At 29.2% G+C, this 17,930-nt stretch overlaps 2 protein-coding genes across 2 annotated transcripts; one reads left to right on the top strand and one right to left on the bottom strand.

The window, feature by feature from the left end:
• Window positions 1-10,393: 10,393 nt before the first annotated feature.
• Window positions 10,394-12,105, bottom strand: Tsp_01575 (hypothetical protein). Its single transcript, XM_003377343.1, has 4 exons — window positions 11,993-12,105; window positions 11,602-11,794; window positions 10,811-10,862; window positions 10,394-10,500 (listed from the first exon to the last, which is right to left on the bottom strand). The coding sequence occupies exons 1-4, from the start codon at window positions 12,103-12,105 to the stop codon at window positions 10,394-10,396; spliced, it is 465 nt and encodes a 154-aa protein (XP_003377391.1).
• A 1,635-nt stretch (window positions 12,106-13,740) lies between these two features.
• Window positions 13,741-17,359, top strand: Tsp_01576 (pantothenate kinase 2). The gene is made up of 10 exons (XM_003377342.1): window positions 13,741-13,935; window positions 13,987-14,136; window positions 14,710-14,736; window positions 15,315-15,386; window positions 15,647-15,891; window positions 16,023-16,199; window positions 16,256-16,379; window positions 16,518-16,643; window positions 16,701-16,776; window positions 17,259-17,359. The coding sequence occupies exons 1-10, from the start codon at window positions 13,741-13,743 to the stop codon at window positions 17,357-17,359; spliced, it is 1,293 nt and encodes a 430-aa protein (XP_003377390.1).
• Window positions 17,360-17,930: the final 571 nt, after the last annotated feature.

Below are 17,930 nucleotides of genomic sequence, written 5' to 3'. Positions count from 1 at the left end.
TAAGTCAGAAATACATTTTGTCGTTTAAGCCAATAAATAATCATTAATAAAGGCAAATTTTGCGTCGAACGAGTTTTCATCAAAAATGGCAAAATTATCCATCTTACACAAGTTAAAAATTTTCATTACTTACCGTAAATAAAAGAAAAAATAAAAATATCCCACTTCGTGAACTTATGCATTATGACTTTTACACACTGAAAGCAGCAATCATAAATAATCAATCTATTCTTTGCTGTTTTTTAATAATCATAATTATTTGCCAACTTTCGATGAAAAAATTTTTTGTTCAAAAAAACTTTTTGAAAAAGATGAATTGCTTCATCGATGATCATAATGAAATGGAAAAGATTCCATTTTACTTTAAATAAATAAAACATATAATAGATCAATTTGGTATAATTCTGAAAATTTTCCATTCATCAAACTTGCATTTGGAAGTGGATTTTTCAAAATTATTTTAATAACATGAGTAATTAATTCTTAATAACAGATACAAAATATTGTACAATGGTTGCTTGATCTTCGTGTTTTTTAATAACGTAAAAGTACAAAATAATATTCGTTGAAGTGCAAAAATCAAATTATCCTCTTCTAATTAATCAATAAATTTCCAATTATGCTACTTCTATTTGAAAAAAAAGAAACAAAAAATTTTTTACACTTTCCTGGGAAATATTTAAATTGCAATAAAGCAAGTAACAATTGCAAGTTGTTGCATCTGTTCAAGCCGTATAAAAGAAAAGAACAACAACATTAGCGATTCAACAATAGAAACGATTGAAAATAAATAAATAAATAAATAACCAAGCTAACAATATAAAAACTGCTTGTTCTTCAATGCAAATGAACACTAATCTCACTGAGACCACAGAAGGAATGAATGATCGTGAAAGAAAAACGTACAACGCAACATCAATAAAAGTAAAGTATTCACTTGATCTGTCCGATTTAAGCATTCAAAATTTAGGGGAGTAAATTGAAAAATATACTATGAAAATAACAGATTTAAAATTTCATTAAAGATGCGTAACTTAAAAATAATTTCAAAAATATACTTTCAATTTCATACCTATTTATATATTAATATATAAATAAACGTAAAGGATCATTTTCAACAATACAATTGATCATAATCATAATAAAATAGAAAAATTGAATAAAATCCGTTTTTTTCAAATTACTAAACAATATCACCGTTGTGAATTATCAAGTCAACCATTTGTGAGTATATATATTTCAAAAAAAAAAATTTTTTGAGAGAACAAAAAACAAGATCAATAATAGCAACATTAAGTTCGTTTTTAACAATTCAAAAATAAATTATTATTTAACAAGCTTCAATTATCAGCTAGCAGATGTCTAGTAAAACAGATAAACAGGAAGTTAACCAATTTAAAAAAAAAGTAACCAGAACGAAATACACAAATAACAGTACCGTACAGTACAGTATAAATTAATGTTCAGTTTTGGTCATCTTCTGTTCTTGTCTGTCAATAAATGAACCCTCAGCTCTCTGTCCATATTTTTCTACAGTTTAAAACAAATATTAAACTAATAAATTGTCCAAATGAATAGATTTTCCAAAAAAAATGTTTTCCATTGAAACACAACTGAACAATGAATGTGTGCGCAAATTGGAAAACATCGTCAAGAAAAGCCAACCGTGAGAGAATGATGAGAAAATATAGAACAGAAAAAAAGTTTTTTGAATTGTGAATTGAAAAGTAGAAAACATAAAACAAGAACGACCTAATACAAAGCACAACGAACAGCAATGATAATGCGAAGTCTACGTCACAGGTACAATTGAATTAAAAATGAGAATATTTGAAATTGTCAAAGGAAAAAAGCTTTTTTTAAATTTAATAATTTATAAATAAAAAATATCAAACAGTAGTAAAAATAATTATTTAAGAAAATAAATAAATAAATAAAATTCACTGCTCAATTTCTATTAATCTGGGATGAGGTGGATTTTCCAACGTATGAGGAGTGTTATGTGAGTTGTTGCTTTTGCGCATATATATATATATATATATATATATATATATATATCATCGTCTTAAATTATACTCACTGCCTGAGTGGTGTTCGTGTCTGAAAAGGGGATTTCGGAAGTTTCAGTTTCATATTAGCAAAGCAAATGCAGAGCAACTTGCGTAGAATGATGGTGAAACGAGCTGAAATGCAAATGACAATGGCTCAGCAGTGTTGAAAAAAGCACACGCAACTTCAGTAATGATGTAGGTGGTGACCGGGCAGGGCAAGTTTGATGTGCAAAAGTGCAACATCCTCGTCCTCTTCCTCAATGAGGTGCGGTGCAACGACGCTTGTGTGTGTGTGTAACCGGGGCGGAAAAAGCATCTTCCCAAAAAGAACATAAAACAACAAATTAATGCCACTGCCACCTGACACTGAATGCTGAACGTGACAGCACCAACAATTGTGAATAGAGTTGAATAATTTTTTTTCTTCCACACCACTTCACCACTTCATTTCACACACAACTGCGTCGTGTCAGTTGTAAAGGCAAGCGTAAATTTCATTTAAATTTCCAAAATGAATTATTGTAAAATAACAAAGAACAAAAAAAAGCACACAGAGACTATTCACATCTAGCCTCACATATATATATACGTATGTTGTATAACTAAATCGATCACAACATTGCTGAACAAAATTTTTTAAAAAACGCATTTCAACTGGTCGTGCCAAGTGATGAGAAAACAACCCATGAGAATTTTGTCGACTACAAACAAAAAAATTACTTCCCTTTTCTAAGCAATTTTTAAAAGTTTTTTTTGCTGTTTTCAACCACAGCTTAAACTTTAAACTAATAATTATAAGTAGTTAATTTTTCAAAATCACCACCCGAAAATATTTCAAATAATTTCACAATAAATTATTTATCCCACTGTCCAATTCATTATTATTCTGCTTATTGGTTAGCACTGAATATACATAAGAACAGTGAAATGTAGTATTGCTAACATAAAATACACATTGTCTAAGTTAAATCATTGAACTGAATGCACACTGTATCACATATATACGTATATGATTTTGATGCAAGAATAAAAACAACTACACAGAAAATTGTACTACAGAAGTAGAAGAGGATTAATGGGGTTTACAAAAATGTTATCCAACATGAAAAATGATATTAAAGGAAAACCTTCGTCTGCAAAAAAAAAGAAAATTTCTCACCACCGTATATCATCAATTGCTGAAATTGAAATTCATTACAAAAAAAAGAAGTGTTCATTTTTCACAACATGCAAAGAAGTTTAAATATTCATCATAATGTTTTTACTTCCCAGCGTTGCTGTTTTCAACGTTGCATTTCCTGCATGCAAAACAATAAATAACAATAAAAAGAAATATATAGATACATCTATATTTACAATCGACAATTTATTATACATTTTACTTCCAACACTGCTTGCCTGCTCGATCAACAGAAGTGCAATTTTTCTTCTTCTTGTGTTAACAAATAAAATCATCTATTTCGTCCAACCACAGACATGTCAATAATTTACAACTCTGAAAAAGAGTTTTCAATTTCATCATCAACTTATAAGCTGTTTAAAAAAAGGCAATTTGAAAATCGAAATTTATCCCAACATCACCGGAAACACATCTACTCGCGATTGCAAACTTCAATATATTTTCCCATTCCAATATGCAAATTGTTTCCTTATTGAAATAAAAATTAATAACTTATTCAACACAACAGAATCAGTCAAAATTGCAAATTTAATAGATGAATTTCATTTGAAAATCCCTTGCTGTACATTAAATTTATTTTCCCCACGAATATCTCTTCTTATATTTTTCCCTTTTTCTTGTACTTTCCAAGATGTTTGAATAATATTTGCAACACGTGAGAATATGTAAACATCACTTTTTTTCTTTTAAATTTTTCATGAAATATTCAAAAATTTAAAAATAACATTTAAATATTATTGTGAAAGAAAGAAAACAAAGAAAAAAAAAGTAAATGTCAAACTTTTCTTCCCCACATCTTTCTTGGCCATGCTTTCGCTTGCGTTGTGGAAGAGGGGGAGAAGTTTGAAGAGCAAAAATTAAAGATAAAAAAAATAAAGGTGAATTCGATTGCATACACACAAAGATGCTTTTTGCTGGTGCTCACTGCTGCTAATGGTGGTGTGCAACAAGCAAAAGGCGATGTTTGTTTGTTGCCTGTCGTGTGTTGTTGCCGTTGCTGTTGCTTTCAGGGAAAAAAGCCAGTTGTCGTATAGCTTTCATTTGAACAATTTTAACCAAACGAAAATTGAACAGCCGCGTGTCATGTAGCTCAGGCTGCTCTTGCTCACGCATTTTACAGTGACGAAAGGAAAATTGCACCAATTCATCAATTTCAAATTATTGAAGCCTAATTAAAACCAACCCGGCGCACAAAGCGCACAGATACTGCCCTTCCAATAATAAATAGACGTCACTATTGGTCGCGATCGTAAATCAAATTCGACCGTCACATGTGCACGAGAAATTGATGACGAAAACGAAAATCGAGGTCAACGGCAATTATTCATCTCATCAAACGGGATGTGACCATCTATCTATCTATCCATCTTGGGGCACTGTGATTATCTTCTCCTTCTCTTCCACGCATACACGCAAATCACAATTGCACATTATGCACGTTAAAAATAAAAACAATCTTTTTCAACCATCACCAAATTGTTCATCATTAACTTTATAAAGAAATTTAAATATTTCATGAAATAATTGAACAACACTTTATCAATTATACATGAAAATCAAATTCTACATTACAGTATACGCAAATAATTGAAAACTGAAAAGCTCATTTCAAATCAATCGCTCCAACTGAAAATTACCATCACATGCTAACAAAAAATTGCAATTCGTAATCTTCTCAATTATTAGAGTATAATAATTTTTTTCATTTCACTATCCTAAATGTCAAACAATAAAAACTGTTACCTTTCATTGTATGAAATAAAAACTCAAATTAATACGATCAAAACAGAAAAAAAATACATTAAAATAAAAAGAACCCCTGTATAATGAAAGAAGATTTGATGAACAGAGAAGCCATTCATTTTAGATGGCGAATAATCGAAGATGCAAAATTAGCCTTCTGACATTACTGGACAGATGATGATAGTTTTTTGACACAAAGAAATCTTTCAAAATGCAAAGCACCAAATAATTATTTATTGATATTCGTTTCAAATTTAACGCATTTTCACAGAGCAAAAATAAAAATTTCACAAGCAAAAGAACAAAACAAAACGAAATAAATAAATATATAAAATATTCGAAAAAATCCTTTTCCAGATGTATCCTCTCATGAACTGATGTATTGACTACAAATTGAATAATAACTACATCACATAATTTTCAATTGTAATAAATCTTTTCTAAAAATATTTTGAAAATAATTCCCCTACAATTAACTATAGGAATATTGTACTGATATATTGTCTACATAGTTTTGAATCATATTTTCATAACATAATAATGATAATTCAAAACAATAAAAATAAACTAGTAAATTTTGACAAAAAGTATCTTTGTAATCAGAAATATTGCACCGGAATAACAATTCGACATATCATATCATTATTAGTATTATGAAATATTATTAAATAAGTATATAAGTCGAGCAGGACTGAATAAACAAAAATTTTAAAGTCAGAAGCAATGAAGGATTAGAATTGAAAATCTTTAAACAATTCTCTGCAAACGTTGTCAATAAAACGGACAATTTTGCATCAACAACTACTCAATCATTCCAATCACGCATTTGTGAAACATCGATATAAATTTTACCAACTTAAAGAATACTTGTCTAAATTTATAAAATTATAAAAATACACCATAAATACACATAATATACTTGTTAAATTTAACCTTAAACTCTTGAACTAATCTCTTGATATTGAAAGCAAAGCAAAAAAATAATCTGCATTAAAAATCTTAATTTAAAATGATTAAAACTTTTTCTTTTAACATTCGGCAATACCGATTAACAGAATACTGATGCTAATGAAAAGTTAAAAATAACTTTTTTTAGAAAAAAATTATAATTGAAAACAAATATTTTATTTTTTTAATACACAAGTTGTCGGGTAGTTATGAATGAACTGGTTGAATTTATGAAAAGCTTAATGCGAAAATTATTAAAAATACGTTTTCATCGGTCGGTTGGTTGGTAGGAGAAAAAAATTGATTTGCAAGTTAAGTGCTAGGAAAAATTTTTCCCAGTCAAGCTGTGAGAGTCGGACGATTCAGCTTTCACGCTCCAACTTGAAACCACTACTATTATGCATGGTGCTTGAAAGACGGGCGTGTCCAAAAATAGAATCTCATCCAAAAAGAAGCAGCAAACGGTTGCTGTTGCTGTTGTCGAATCGACAACTTTCATTATTTATAAGCTTTGCGCTCACAATTCGAGACGATTGTTCAAAATTTAAAATTTCCCAAAATATCCCCCTCCGCCCCCAAATTACTACACCTCTTTCTATTTATTTTCTCCGTAAATTTTTTTATTGTAAAAGTTAAAATAAAAAAGCTTCAAAAAAATTTAAAGCACAATCAGAATATTGTAAACAAAAAAATCAATAAATAAGAAATTATCGCGTCAGTTGAAACACATTAAAAAACAAATCAAACACCAAAGGGTGGGCAATTTCGAAATTTTTATTACTTTTCTATTTTATACGGCAGCGTACTTTGATCACAAATCAGTATCAGCAATAAAAGAAATTAATATGAATTTTTTAGAGTTATATTTTTTGTCAAATTGTCAAAGTTTGTGTAGAAAATCAAAAAATGAACCAATCATTACAAAATATGAAAAATAAATAAATAAATATTATTATTATATCAAATTATTATGATTAATCATCAACAATTGAATGTAGAATATTCAAAAAAACAAATAATCAAAAATTAAACTTATTTGAATTATTGAAAAATATTTGTATCCATTTATTGGTGGATTGTTGAATTGCACTATTGGAAAAAAAATTTCAACTAATATTTAAATATATAAAGTATAAAAAATGAAATCAACATACCCAATGCAAATATAATTTTCTAGTTCAGTAGTGATAATGGTAGCAGCAGTAGGATAGGAGAAGAAGCAGCAGAAGAGAAAAAGCAAAAAAAAATTATAAAGGTTCAGCAGTGGTGAAGGGAGGAGCGTCGTTGCTTGGACACAGAACAGCTGTCGAATGCGTCACATGCTGACCGACCAGACTGCCTGACTGAACGAGACAGAAATTCTCTTTCCATTTTAAAATAACCTGACCATCAAATACATAATGAGCTTCAAAAATACTGCTCGGCCACTGAGCTCGCATACATATATATATATATATATCAAGTGAGCTGAGCCAGCTAAGCTAGCTGGTCGATTTTTAGAAAATTTACATCCACCCCTCTGCACCACATTATACAAAGCTTAATAATTGCTTTCAGCTTTCCCTTTCCGCACGAACAAAAATGAATTCAAAATATATTCATACCAACCATAAAATATACATATAAAATGAATATTTATTATTGCAATGCATTATTTATGATGAAGATGCATATTTCACTACTTGCAACCTTGAACTAGGTTTCACAGCCAGGCAAAGAAGCAGCAGGAAACCCTGAGGCGTTGATGATTTTTCAATCAACTAAATCAGGCGACCATCCAAAATTAGCACCATCCATTCACTGATACGCTGATAAGAAATGAAGCACCTCTCGCATCAATGGTCACAATTATTTCATCATTGGACGCCTTGTGCCCACCAAAAAGCACCACTACCCACTATTCTTATTGCTTAGTCATCCCACAGACAAAACTGATTTGGAAATTTCAAATGCAACAATATTTAAATACTCCTCATCAATCTTTCGTGACATCAAATTTTAACAAACACGACATGTAGTTGTTGTCCTTCAAGGATGGAAATTAATATTAAAAAAAAATATATATATGTATATAATATAAAAATAAAAAACCTAAACAACATCTTTCAATTTTACATCTGTTGCATTTATTTTTAATACTTCTCCAAATTTATTCAAGATCAAATCTTCCAAATAGAGGACATATCACGATTTTATACAAAGTTGTAAAATTGAACGAACCCAATAAACTGAAATTGATTTACAACATCAAATTGCATTTTGCGCTTGCATATTGCAAAAGCACGTTTCAACGATGATAAACTATTTCTTTTTGCAGTAATAAAAATTTCATCTTTTGTTCCAATTAAAAAAAGTTTTTCATTTTTGAAAATTTTTTAATCATTAAATAATACCATTTGCCGTTGAAATTTCACATTTGAAAAGTTTATTATTATTTTTATTTCTTTGTCGCTAATTCTGATCATCGTTGACATTACTTGCAAAGCATGAAAATCGAGTAAAAAATTTTTTTTTGTATTATTACAACATATTTCCCATTTTAAATACTGCACCATGCATGCATATTTTCAATGGAATAATAACTGAAAGCAGCTGCGAGCAAGTGAAGTGAAAAATCTTTATAACCATATATGCACAAGCGTTGAAATGCCTCGAAGCTGACAACTGTTTTTCCTAATGGCACACACAGAACAAGTTTAAAAATCAATAAAAAGCGTTTGCTAAAATTTTACCTGTACCTTCTACTTGCATAATACTGAAGAAAGAAAAAAGTTTATCCAGAACAACAATCTCCTCCGTTGCAAACACTGTGTGTTGGAAAAATGGAATTCAAATATGCCAAAATTTTGAATTAAACTTCTCTTTTTCAATAAATATCAAAATCAATTGCAAATGCTCTTTAAGTTATTCCCAAATAACAGAAAGCTGCAAATATATTAAGAAAACTCAAAATTATGAAAATGACGCTTAAACGTATGTATACGTGTGTGTGTGTGTGTGGTGTGGATGGACTAAAAGCTTTTCAAAAAGCATGCAACATTGAGAACAGCCACGAGCATTAAGCTATATATATGTATATGTATGTATGTATGTATTAGTTGCATTGATTTGTGCTCAAACATTACATTGTGCAATTTATAAAAAGCTAAAAAAGTTAATTAATCATGAATTTTTCAAAATTTTATTCCATCCTTTAAAAAAATAATTAATCACTTTTCACAAATGAATAACGTAAAGCACACCAATGCAAATAATATTACAAAAAATAAAATAAAACTAAAAATTCAAAACATTTTCCATTAAACAAACATATAAATATGCTTAGAGAGAAAAAAATATATGCCAATGCAGAATAATCCGGATTACCCGAATCATTCAGGGTTTATTCTTTCAAAAATAAGCACAAACTGCAATGGAAAATATGCATATTGATTTCTTTTTACATAAACTTCAAGCTGATAATTAAAACAATTTTTTTATACTTTATTCAATAGAAAAAAGGATTTTCGGATTAAATTAAAATTGTTAGCAAAAGAAGCAAATAGCTGAATAATTGCAATGAATGAATATTTGCACATTATTGAAAATCAGCCGATTTCTAATTATCCAATTATACAACACTTCCTGCTTCAAGTAGATAAACTGAAAATGATATTATATTTCGCAATTTTATTTTTATGCAAATTCAGAATATAAATCGATAATATTTTTAAATTTAAAAATTACAAATTGAACCAAAAGCAAAATCATAAACTGCTGCTGTTGTTGAATACAAGCTATCTAATAAATAAATGTTGATAAAATTAAAAAGAAAACAACATGGAAAATTCTTTCATTTACTGTTTCATTAGCTTCCGGTGAAGAAATGCTTTCATTACGAAAATTATTAAAAATGCGACATTTTTTGGAATAATGATAATCATACATTTATTTATTTAAAAAAAGAGATTTTTCATTGTAGAAGGAATATTTTTCATTGTAAAATTAATAAATTCAAACATACTTCACAGTTCAAATTGCAAATTCTCTGCTGAGTACGATTTGGCGAACTGGAGCACACAAGTCAAACTAAATTAAGCCTCTTTTTGCCCGTATAGAGAGTATTTGGCTTCTTCGAGACATTGATCAGTTTGTTTGACAAGCTAAATTTGATCTGCTAAAAGAATAATGAAATTCCATCCACCGTTGGATTATTTTCTAACTCAAACATGCTGATCGCTTCTCACCAATTTGCACAAAGTGCATTATGCATTTCAAAAGAAGAAGAAGAAGAAGAAGCTACATTGAAATCACATACATAAGCATAAAGTCAAAAGAGAAATCTTCGATAAACAATTTGTTAAGAAAATTAAAAATTTCTACATATATACGCATATTTTTTGTTGCTTTTTTAAATTAAAAAATGAAAGTGCTACATATTTTGAAAATGATCATTCCAGAAGGTGTTACTTATCCTCCTCGACAAGCAGATTTAGAAATGCAGGTCATTTAATAATTGATTACACCAGTTGAAAGCAGGTTTTTGACAAAATTTAATTCCGGGACAACCATATGCTTTAGGTGACATTTTCTCACTTGCTTGAAAAAATAAAAACAATTTCCATTTAATATTTATTTTTCAAACAATATTAAATGGGAAGAAATTAGATTTGATTTTACAATATCAAATACACGGTGAAAATCTCGTAATTTGTAACAATTTTTTAACATATTCTTCTCATAAATATGCACGTTCTATTATTCCATTGGACAATTCTTATTAAAATGAGAACATATGAAATCAAACGTCATTTAAATCATTTATAAAGAATTTATTTTATCATAAAATTAAATTTCATTTACCTTTGTCTCGTTGAAATACAACAAACTATTGGAAGAGATGCTTAACTGGAAAGACGCGTTTTTTCGCTTTCACTGTTCTTATTCGCGTCATTATCAGACTTAATTAAGAAATTTTTAAATTATTATAAACTGAATTACATTGGCAAGTGACAAACCGACCTTCAGGCATTGAAAACAATAAATAAATAATTCTGACAAATGAAAAACCATGTCATCAGCTTTCACTTTACGTCAATTTTTATAATTCATACCAATAATGTATTTTACATGTTCAAATTTTCTGAACATTTTCAACGCAGAAAAATAATTCGTAATAAAAAAACGCTGAATTTATTTAGCCGAATGTTACCTGAAAAATTATCCAACCAGCTATACGGTTGCGTCTATCAATATTTCAATATATTTTTCACTCCATCAAGTTTTCTTTCTTATGATAATATTTATTCAAGTATAATCTAACACAGAATCTTAAAAAAGCTCATAAGCAAGAAGAGATGACGCTGTTAAACATTGGATTCGCATTGTCGCTAATTATATTACTTCTGTTTAAAAAGCTTCAAGCTACGCATACAATATACATATTATAAATCAATATTAATTTTCAATTATTAATAGCAACTAAAAAATATATAAATACACAAACATGCATACATTCAATGAAGAGCAGAATGAGTGAAACTATTTGGCATGGAGGCTTACAAGAAATGCTAAATCAACTGCTGAAAACAGTTATGAAAAAAGACGCAGAGGAAATAAATTCAAAAATGAATTGCATTTTGGAACATTTTAAAGATGCTTTGCAATTTTCGAATCAAGCAATGAAGCATACTTGCTTACCGTATGTAAACGAAAAGCGCTTAAACGAAGAAAGTGAGGATCGACCTTGTGCGAACAATCAGCGCGAAATTGAGAGTGAAAAGGCGACGGCTGAATTTTCATCAAAAAGATCTCTCCAACCCTGACCCAGTAAAAGCTCATTCTTAAGCCAGTCACCAAACAGGCACCGTCTGCATCAGAACAAATGTGGTAACTACTAATAATGCTGTTTGATGTTAGTATTCAAAAGAAAAAGGAAAAAATCTACACCACAAACTGAAAAGAAATCATCACGAAAAATTTAATGAATAATCAACGCGAAAAATTTTTCAAATATTCCATTACAGAATGTACAGACCAGGATTGATGTAAATTTTAAAATATAACTTTAAAATCATGCACAATTACTGACCTTATTTGAAAATTTTCGCTACCGGTTTTCCAAGATTTCACCAAGCAGGCAGAACAAACTTTACGAAACAGATGCACGATAAAACTGCCCACTGTAACAACCATTTCCGTCATTAATCTTCCAAACTTTCAAGCTGCTTCCGTAACTTTACTGTCAACGCGTCATTAAGTTTTTTCAAATTATTATCACCACATGTAAAATTATCTAAATACACAAATCCAGTAACTGTTCATCAACATTTATAAATGAGAAAACTATAGAATTTGCTTCCAAATTTATAAATTCATCATTTATAAACTATATCTATATATATCAAAAATTTTTCAAGCAAAGCTCAATTATATTTTATTCATTTATTTTCTGTCTTTTCCATATGACAGTAAGAATAGAAAATTAGGTGTTATGATGTATAAAAACGCATTTACCGCTAAAAATATGCAATATTAAAATGAATTGCAAATCGCTATCCATTTTTTATATTTAATTTTTTTCAATTTGATCTTTTGTACTTAAATTTTTCACAACGTTTGCTTAAAGTTCTTTTTGTCAATTTCTATGTTTAATTCTACAAAATAAATAAATAATCATTACATTTTTACGTATACTATTTCATTCTTTTTTTAATTGGTGCTGCTTTTTATTTAATTTGACTTTAATTTATTTACATTTGTGTAGACAACGTTTTATCAAAAGTATAAAATATCTGATTTAAAACATTTACTTCATAAAAGGGGACATTATGAACCAAACATTTGTTGATTGAAATAGGGCACAATCATGTCACATTTTTTACATTTAAATGTTTGTTTTATTTTTGAAAAAAATGCAATTTATAAAAATCTGAAGAGAGTTGTGAACTTTCTCTACAAAAATTTTAAATTCATTGTAGGATTTAAGTCTAAAATTTATCACTTGTCAGCTAAATAATCACTGCGTGATTACTCGATAATTAAATTGTTCCTGCATTTTGACAAGTGTAATCTTAAATGAACCGTATGTTTTCGCCAAATAAAATTTCAAATTTTTGATAAGTAATCTTTATTTTTTCTTATTTTATTATATATTTCAAGATTATTTGACGATTAATATTTATATTTTAAATCAAAATATTCGTTCACTATTATCAATTGATCACTACATTTTGTTGGGTACTGTTATGCTAATTTTGCTTATAAAGTAAATTAAAAACGATAATTCATTTTTAATATAAAGCTAATGCGTATGTAGTAAATTTTTGCTACTGCTATCATTTCTTTTTTAGCACGTGTATGTGTTGAATGTTTAGAGAATATTTTTTGAGAATTTACATGATGCTTTTATTGCTTTGTAGTATACGTTAGTTGATATCATTTGCTTCAAACAGTTATTATATTTATTTAGAACTTTAGTCATCACTGAGTATATATATATATATTTGTTCATTAACCGAAATGGGCAGAGGAGAATAAGAATTGAGTGGACACTTCTGTTGATTATTGATAAGAGGATTATTTATTATTATCTTCTGTTTATTATTCTAGGAATATTTTTTGTTGTTGTTTTGTTTCTTGTTCCAAATTAATTTCTAATTAGTGTTTTCAGAAATTAATTTTATTCAGCCATGGATTGGTGTTCGAAATTTTGCTCAAGCAGCGGTCATAAAATAAATCCTCCAGCTGGATGGAAAGATCACAATTTATCAGCAGATGAACCATGTATGTTGTGAGGACCTGTTTCATTTCGAAAAGGTTATTTAATATTTTGAAGTGATGCCTTGGTTTGGAATTGACATTGGTGGTACTCTGGTGAAATTGGTATATTTTGAGCCAACTGATGAGAGGGTGAATTCTGTTCCAGAAGCCGAGACAACACGAAAAATCAGACATTATCTGTTGAGCAAAACCGCCTATGGTGACAGTGGTGTTCGGGATGTAAATCTGCAGTTGGAAGATCAAAAAATTAACGTTCGTTTTTCATTTACACTTCAGTTTTATTTTCTAAAATATTTCATTTAGGGTAGAATTGGAACACTTCATTTTATAAGGTTTCCTACCAGCAACATGCCTGGCTTCATTGCCTTGACAAAATCCAAAGGTTTAGCACCGAACAGTAGCACTGTTTGCGCTACTGGAGGTGGTGCTCACAAATATGATTCTGCTTGTCAGGTGAATATTTGAGTGTCTTCATAAGGGAAATTTTTAATATTGTTTTAGAATATTTTTAAAAATTTACTTATTTGAAAAAAATTGAAGTTAGATTATTGGATATTTTTAATTTTGAAAATTTGTAACTTTTCTAACTTTTACTAAAAACATTTTTATTGTATTTTCTAGCATTGATATTCTTGAAATTCACTGAATGTAGAATTTTTTGATATGTTCAGTTAGAAGCTACAGACTGGAAAAGATTGTGCCAACTGATAGCAAATTTTAAATTAATTATTATATGGAAAACTGATGTTATCACTTTCATTTCTTCGCTATTTTTGAAATACACTATTCATTTTGGAACAACTAGTTTATACTTCGTTGAAACTCAAATCAGGGCAGTATTTTTTAAACTGATTTTTATTATGGAAAAAATAGCAATAACTTGAAGCAGTATACACTGCACAACGATAATGGAAGAGGTCAGTGACAGTTTTGATTAAGTACATTATTTTATTTATTAATTTATGCGTTATAATAGGAAAGGAACACTGGTGTCACGTTTAATATTTTTTCTTTCTTCATTTCAAGATATCGGGGAAAGCATTTGCGCGAAAAGTTAAATTTATAACTTGATAATGACAAAGAAAATATGAAATTAATTTAAAATTATTGAGAAAAACGTTTGACATGACATGTGTGACACTAATTACATATAAATTTATGATGCATAAGTAATTAATTTTAATAACTTTCATTTTCTACATGATTGATTTTGATTTGTAATTTTAGTTTTATTCTGTCAAACATACGTGATATACGAACAGTTTTGCAGTTTTCGTCATATTACTGATAAACTGTCTATTTTATTCTTTTTATGGTGTAAATTTTTCGTAAAATGTTGTGGATCAAATTGGTGCAGATTAGTTTTAAAACAATCGCTTTGATTGTAATAGTAAAATCAAATGTGAATTTTCCACATTTGAAAATGCAGGTTTACCTTTACAGTAAGAAGCACAAATTAAAAACTGTTCAAAGTGAAAGGACGGTAAAAGTGAATTAACATATTAATTACTTTGCAAAATATTTTTATCAGTGCATAAATAAAATAATTCGTACGAAATATTTATTTTTTAAATTATTTTTTCAATATGAATTTGTTTTTTATGCAAATTTTATTTTTATAAAATATACAGATCTTGCGAAAAATGTCAAAGTCATTAAAATTAATGATGAAGCAAACATTTATTATTGTACATGCTGTTTTTGTAATTATAAAATTTCACTGCATATTTTGGCCTCATATTTTTTGAAATAGCGTTACAGAAAAGAAGTTTCTTCTTTTTGCCTAACTTAATTATGATCATTGCTGTGTAAAATCAAATTTAAGAATTGCATTTGAAAGTATATGCACATGGACAATTTATACACGTAGTTAATAAAATAGAACAACTGTTAACTTTAAAAATTGGATATTCTTTTAGGACATAATAAAAGTCTTTTATTTTGATTTATATTTTTGTTGTAGAGTCTGAGTTTGAAGTTCAAGAAAATGGATGAACTGCATACGCTGATTTCTGGTATTCAGTATATATTAAAGCATAATTCACTTGAAGCGTTTTATTACACAAATCCATTGGACAATGAAACATGCAAATCGGAATTTTTGACAAGCAGGGTTGATCCACCTTATCTTGTGGTCAACGTTGGCTCCGGTGTGTCGATTTTGGCAGTTGCCGAAGATCATTCGTTTCGTAGAGTTTCAGGGACCAGGTTTGGTTTTTTTTCATTTTTATTTTGAATTTAATTTGTTATGTTGACTTTTTTGTTTGCTATATTTTTCTTCAAATGAATGAATATTTGTTAAGAAGATAACAAATTTTGGTAATGGTGAGATTTTTTAGTTTAGGCGGGGGTACGTTTCACGGACTTTGTTGCTTGCTGACTGGCTGTGAAACGTTTGAACAGGCTTTAGAGTTAGCTTCCCTAGGCGAAAATAACAAAGTTGACAAGCTTGTTGGTGATATATACGGTGGCGATTACGCACCATTCAATTTGAAGGCTTCAACTGTTGCTTCTAGGTAATCCTTTGATATAATGCGTTTCTTCTTAATCCTCTTTGTTATTATAATTACAGTTTTGGTAATATGATTCATCCAGAAAAGCAGAAACAAACTACGAAAGAAGATCTTGCTTCTTCTGCTTTGGTATCAATCACTTACAACATTGCTAGTCTTTCATTTTTATGTGCCAGAATAGAAGTACGTTTTATTTGCCATATTCATAATATCAAATTGGCATTAACAATCCACAATTAATTGAAGTAATTTAAAATTAGTGAATAACTATGATTTAGGTTGTATTTTTTAATTGAAAATACTGATTTATTTATAATTTAGAAATTGAAAACTATTCTTTTTGTTGGGAACTTTTTTCGCATAAATTCAATATCGATGAGGCATATTGCGCATGCATTGGCATATTGGTCTGAGAATAAAGTCAAAGCTCTATTTATGCGTCACGAAGTATGTGATTTTAAAAAGAAATTTTGAAAGTAAATATAAATTTGTTTTCTATTTTAGGGTTATTTTGGCGCAGTTGGTTGCTTACTTAATCTCACGTCTGCGGATGGCAGCGACAACGTAGAAGAGGCAAATCGTGATTTACCTTCGAAAAATTAATTTTACCTGAAGCAATAAGAGCATTCTTTTCGTGTCACATTTTCTGCTGATAATGCTATTGCTTGTTTAAGCTCACTGTTTCGCTGTATTATTTAATTTTTGTAACTTTTTAAAATAATTTCTGCATAGTCAAATAGGAGGAAGTTTCTCATTACGTTGTGAATTTCACTGCACTGTTTTGAGTGGAAATATACTTAGGCATTCAGAATTTTGAACTGCGTGATATTTGTCGATTTAATTGAAACCTGATCGTTTTGAGATTTTTTCATGTTAATTGTTAATTTTTGAAATTTAAACTTTTTTTCTTTTTTATTGAAGCTTTTGCTTATTTAAAAGTTTCAGAATTTGTAAATCATTGCTAATGAGTAAAAGTTGAAATTAACTTCTTTTTGCATTGCTACAAGGAATCAAATATTTGGAAAAGAAGAGAAGTTATGTGATTTTAAAATTCGTTTTTAGTGGAGCCGTCTATCGTGGATCGATTCAGGAACGATGTCGTCCACTCCAGTGCGGTACTTACTCCGCCACGTTACAATTTTTTCACTTTCAACACTAAGTAGAGATACACTGCAGCATTTGCTATCCAACCTAGAAATTCATGCATAAACTTTTACATTTCCATAACAATCGTTGTGTAAATCAGTCATCTGGACTATCGCCAAAAATAAATGATGCATGTACTAAATGATGATGATGATGTAGTGGCTTCCTGTAAAGATCTTGCTGCAAATTACGAAATTCCAATAAGCAAGAACAAACTTTAAATGCTTGCCCTGCGGAGTTTCAATAAGACCAATATTTACTAATAACATCTTCTTCTCTTTCTTTGATCACACGAATAATATACCAATATTTACTCATATATGAGAGGAACAGAGTAATAACAAGGTTTCAAAGACCAAAGCTGGGAAAACAACGAAAATAATGAACACAAAACGACACACACAGACTGACCGCAACTGATCAGTCCGTCAATACTATTTCCTCTAAACAATGATAATAGAGTAAGGATATAATGATGATCACGTACAAATCCATCGTTCCGTCGTTTACACCTGGCCGCCGATGGAGTGATGCCATCATACCACTACCGGTTCGATCAACTGCAATTTCTTCATTGTTTGGACGAGC

The sequence above is a fragment of the Trichinella spiralis genome (genome assembly GCF_000181795.1).
Source record: "Trichinella spiralis strain ISS 195 chromosome Unknown Scfld4, whole genome shotgun sequence".
Taxonomy (NCBI): domain Eukaryota; kingdom Metazoa; phylum Nematoda; class Enoplea; order Trichinellida; family Trichinellidae; genus Trichinella; species Trichinella spiralis.
The sequence above is the reverse complement of the archived record's forward strand: the minus strand, read 5'-3'. Positions and strand labels throughout refer to the sequence as shown.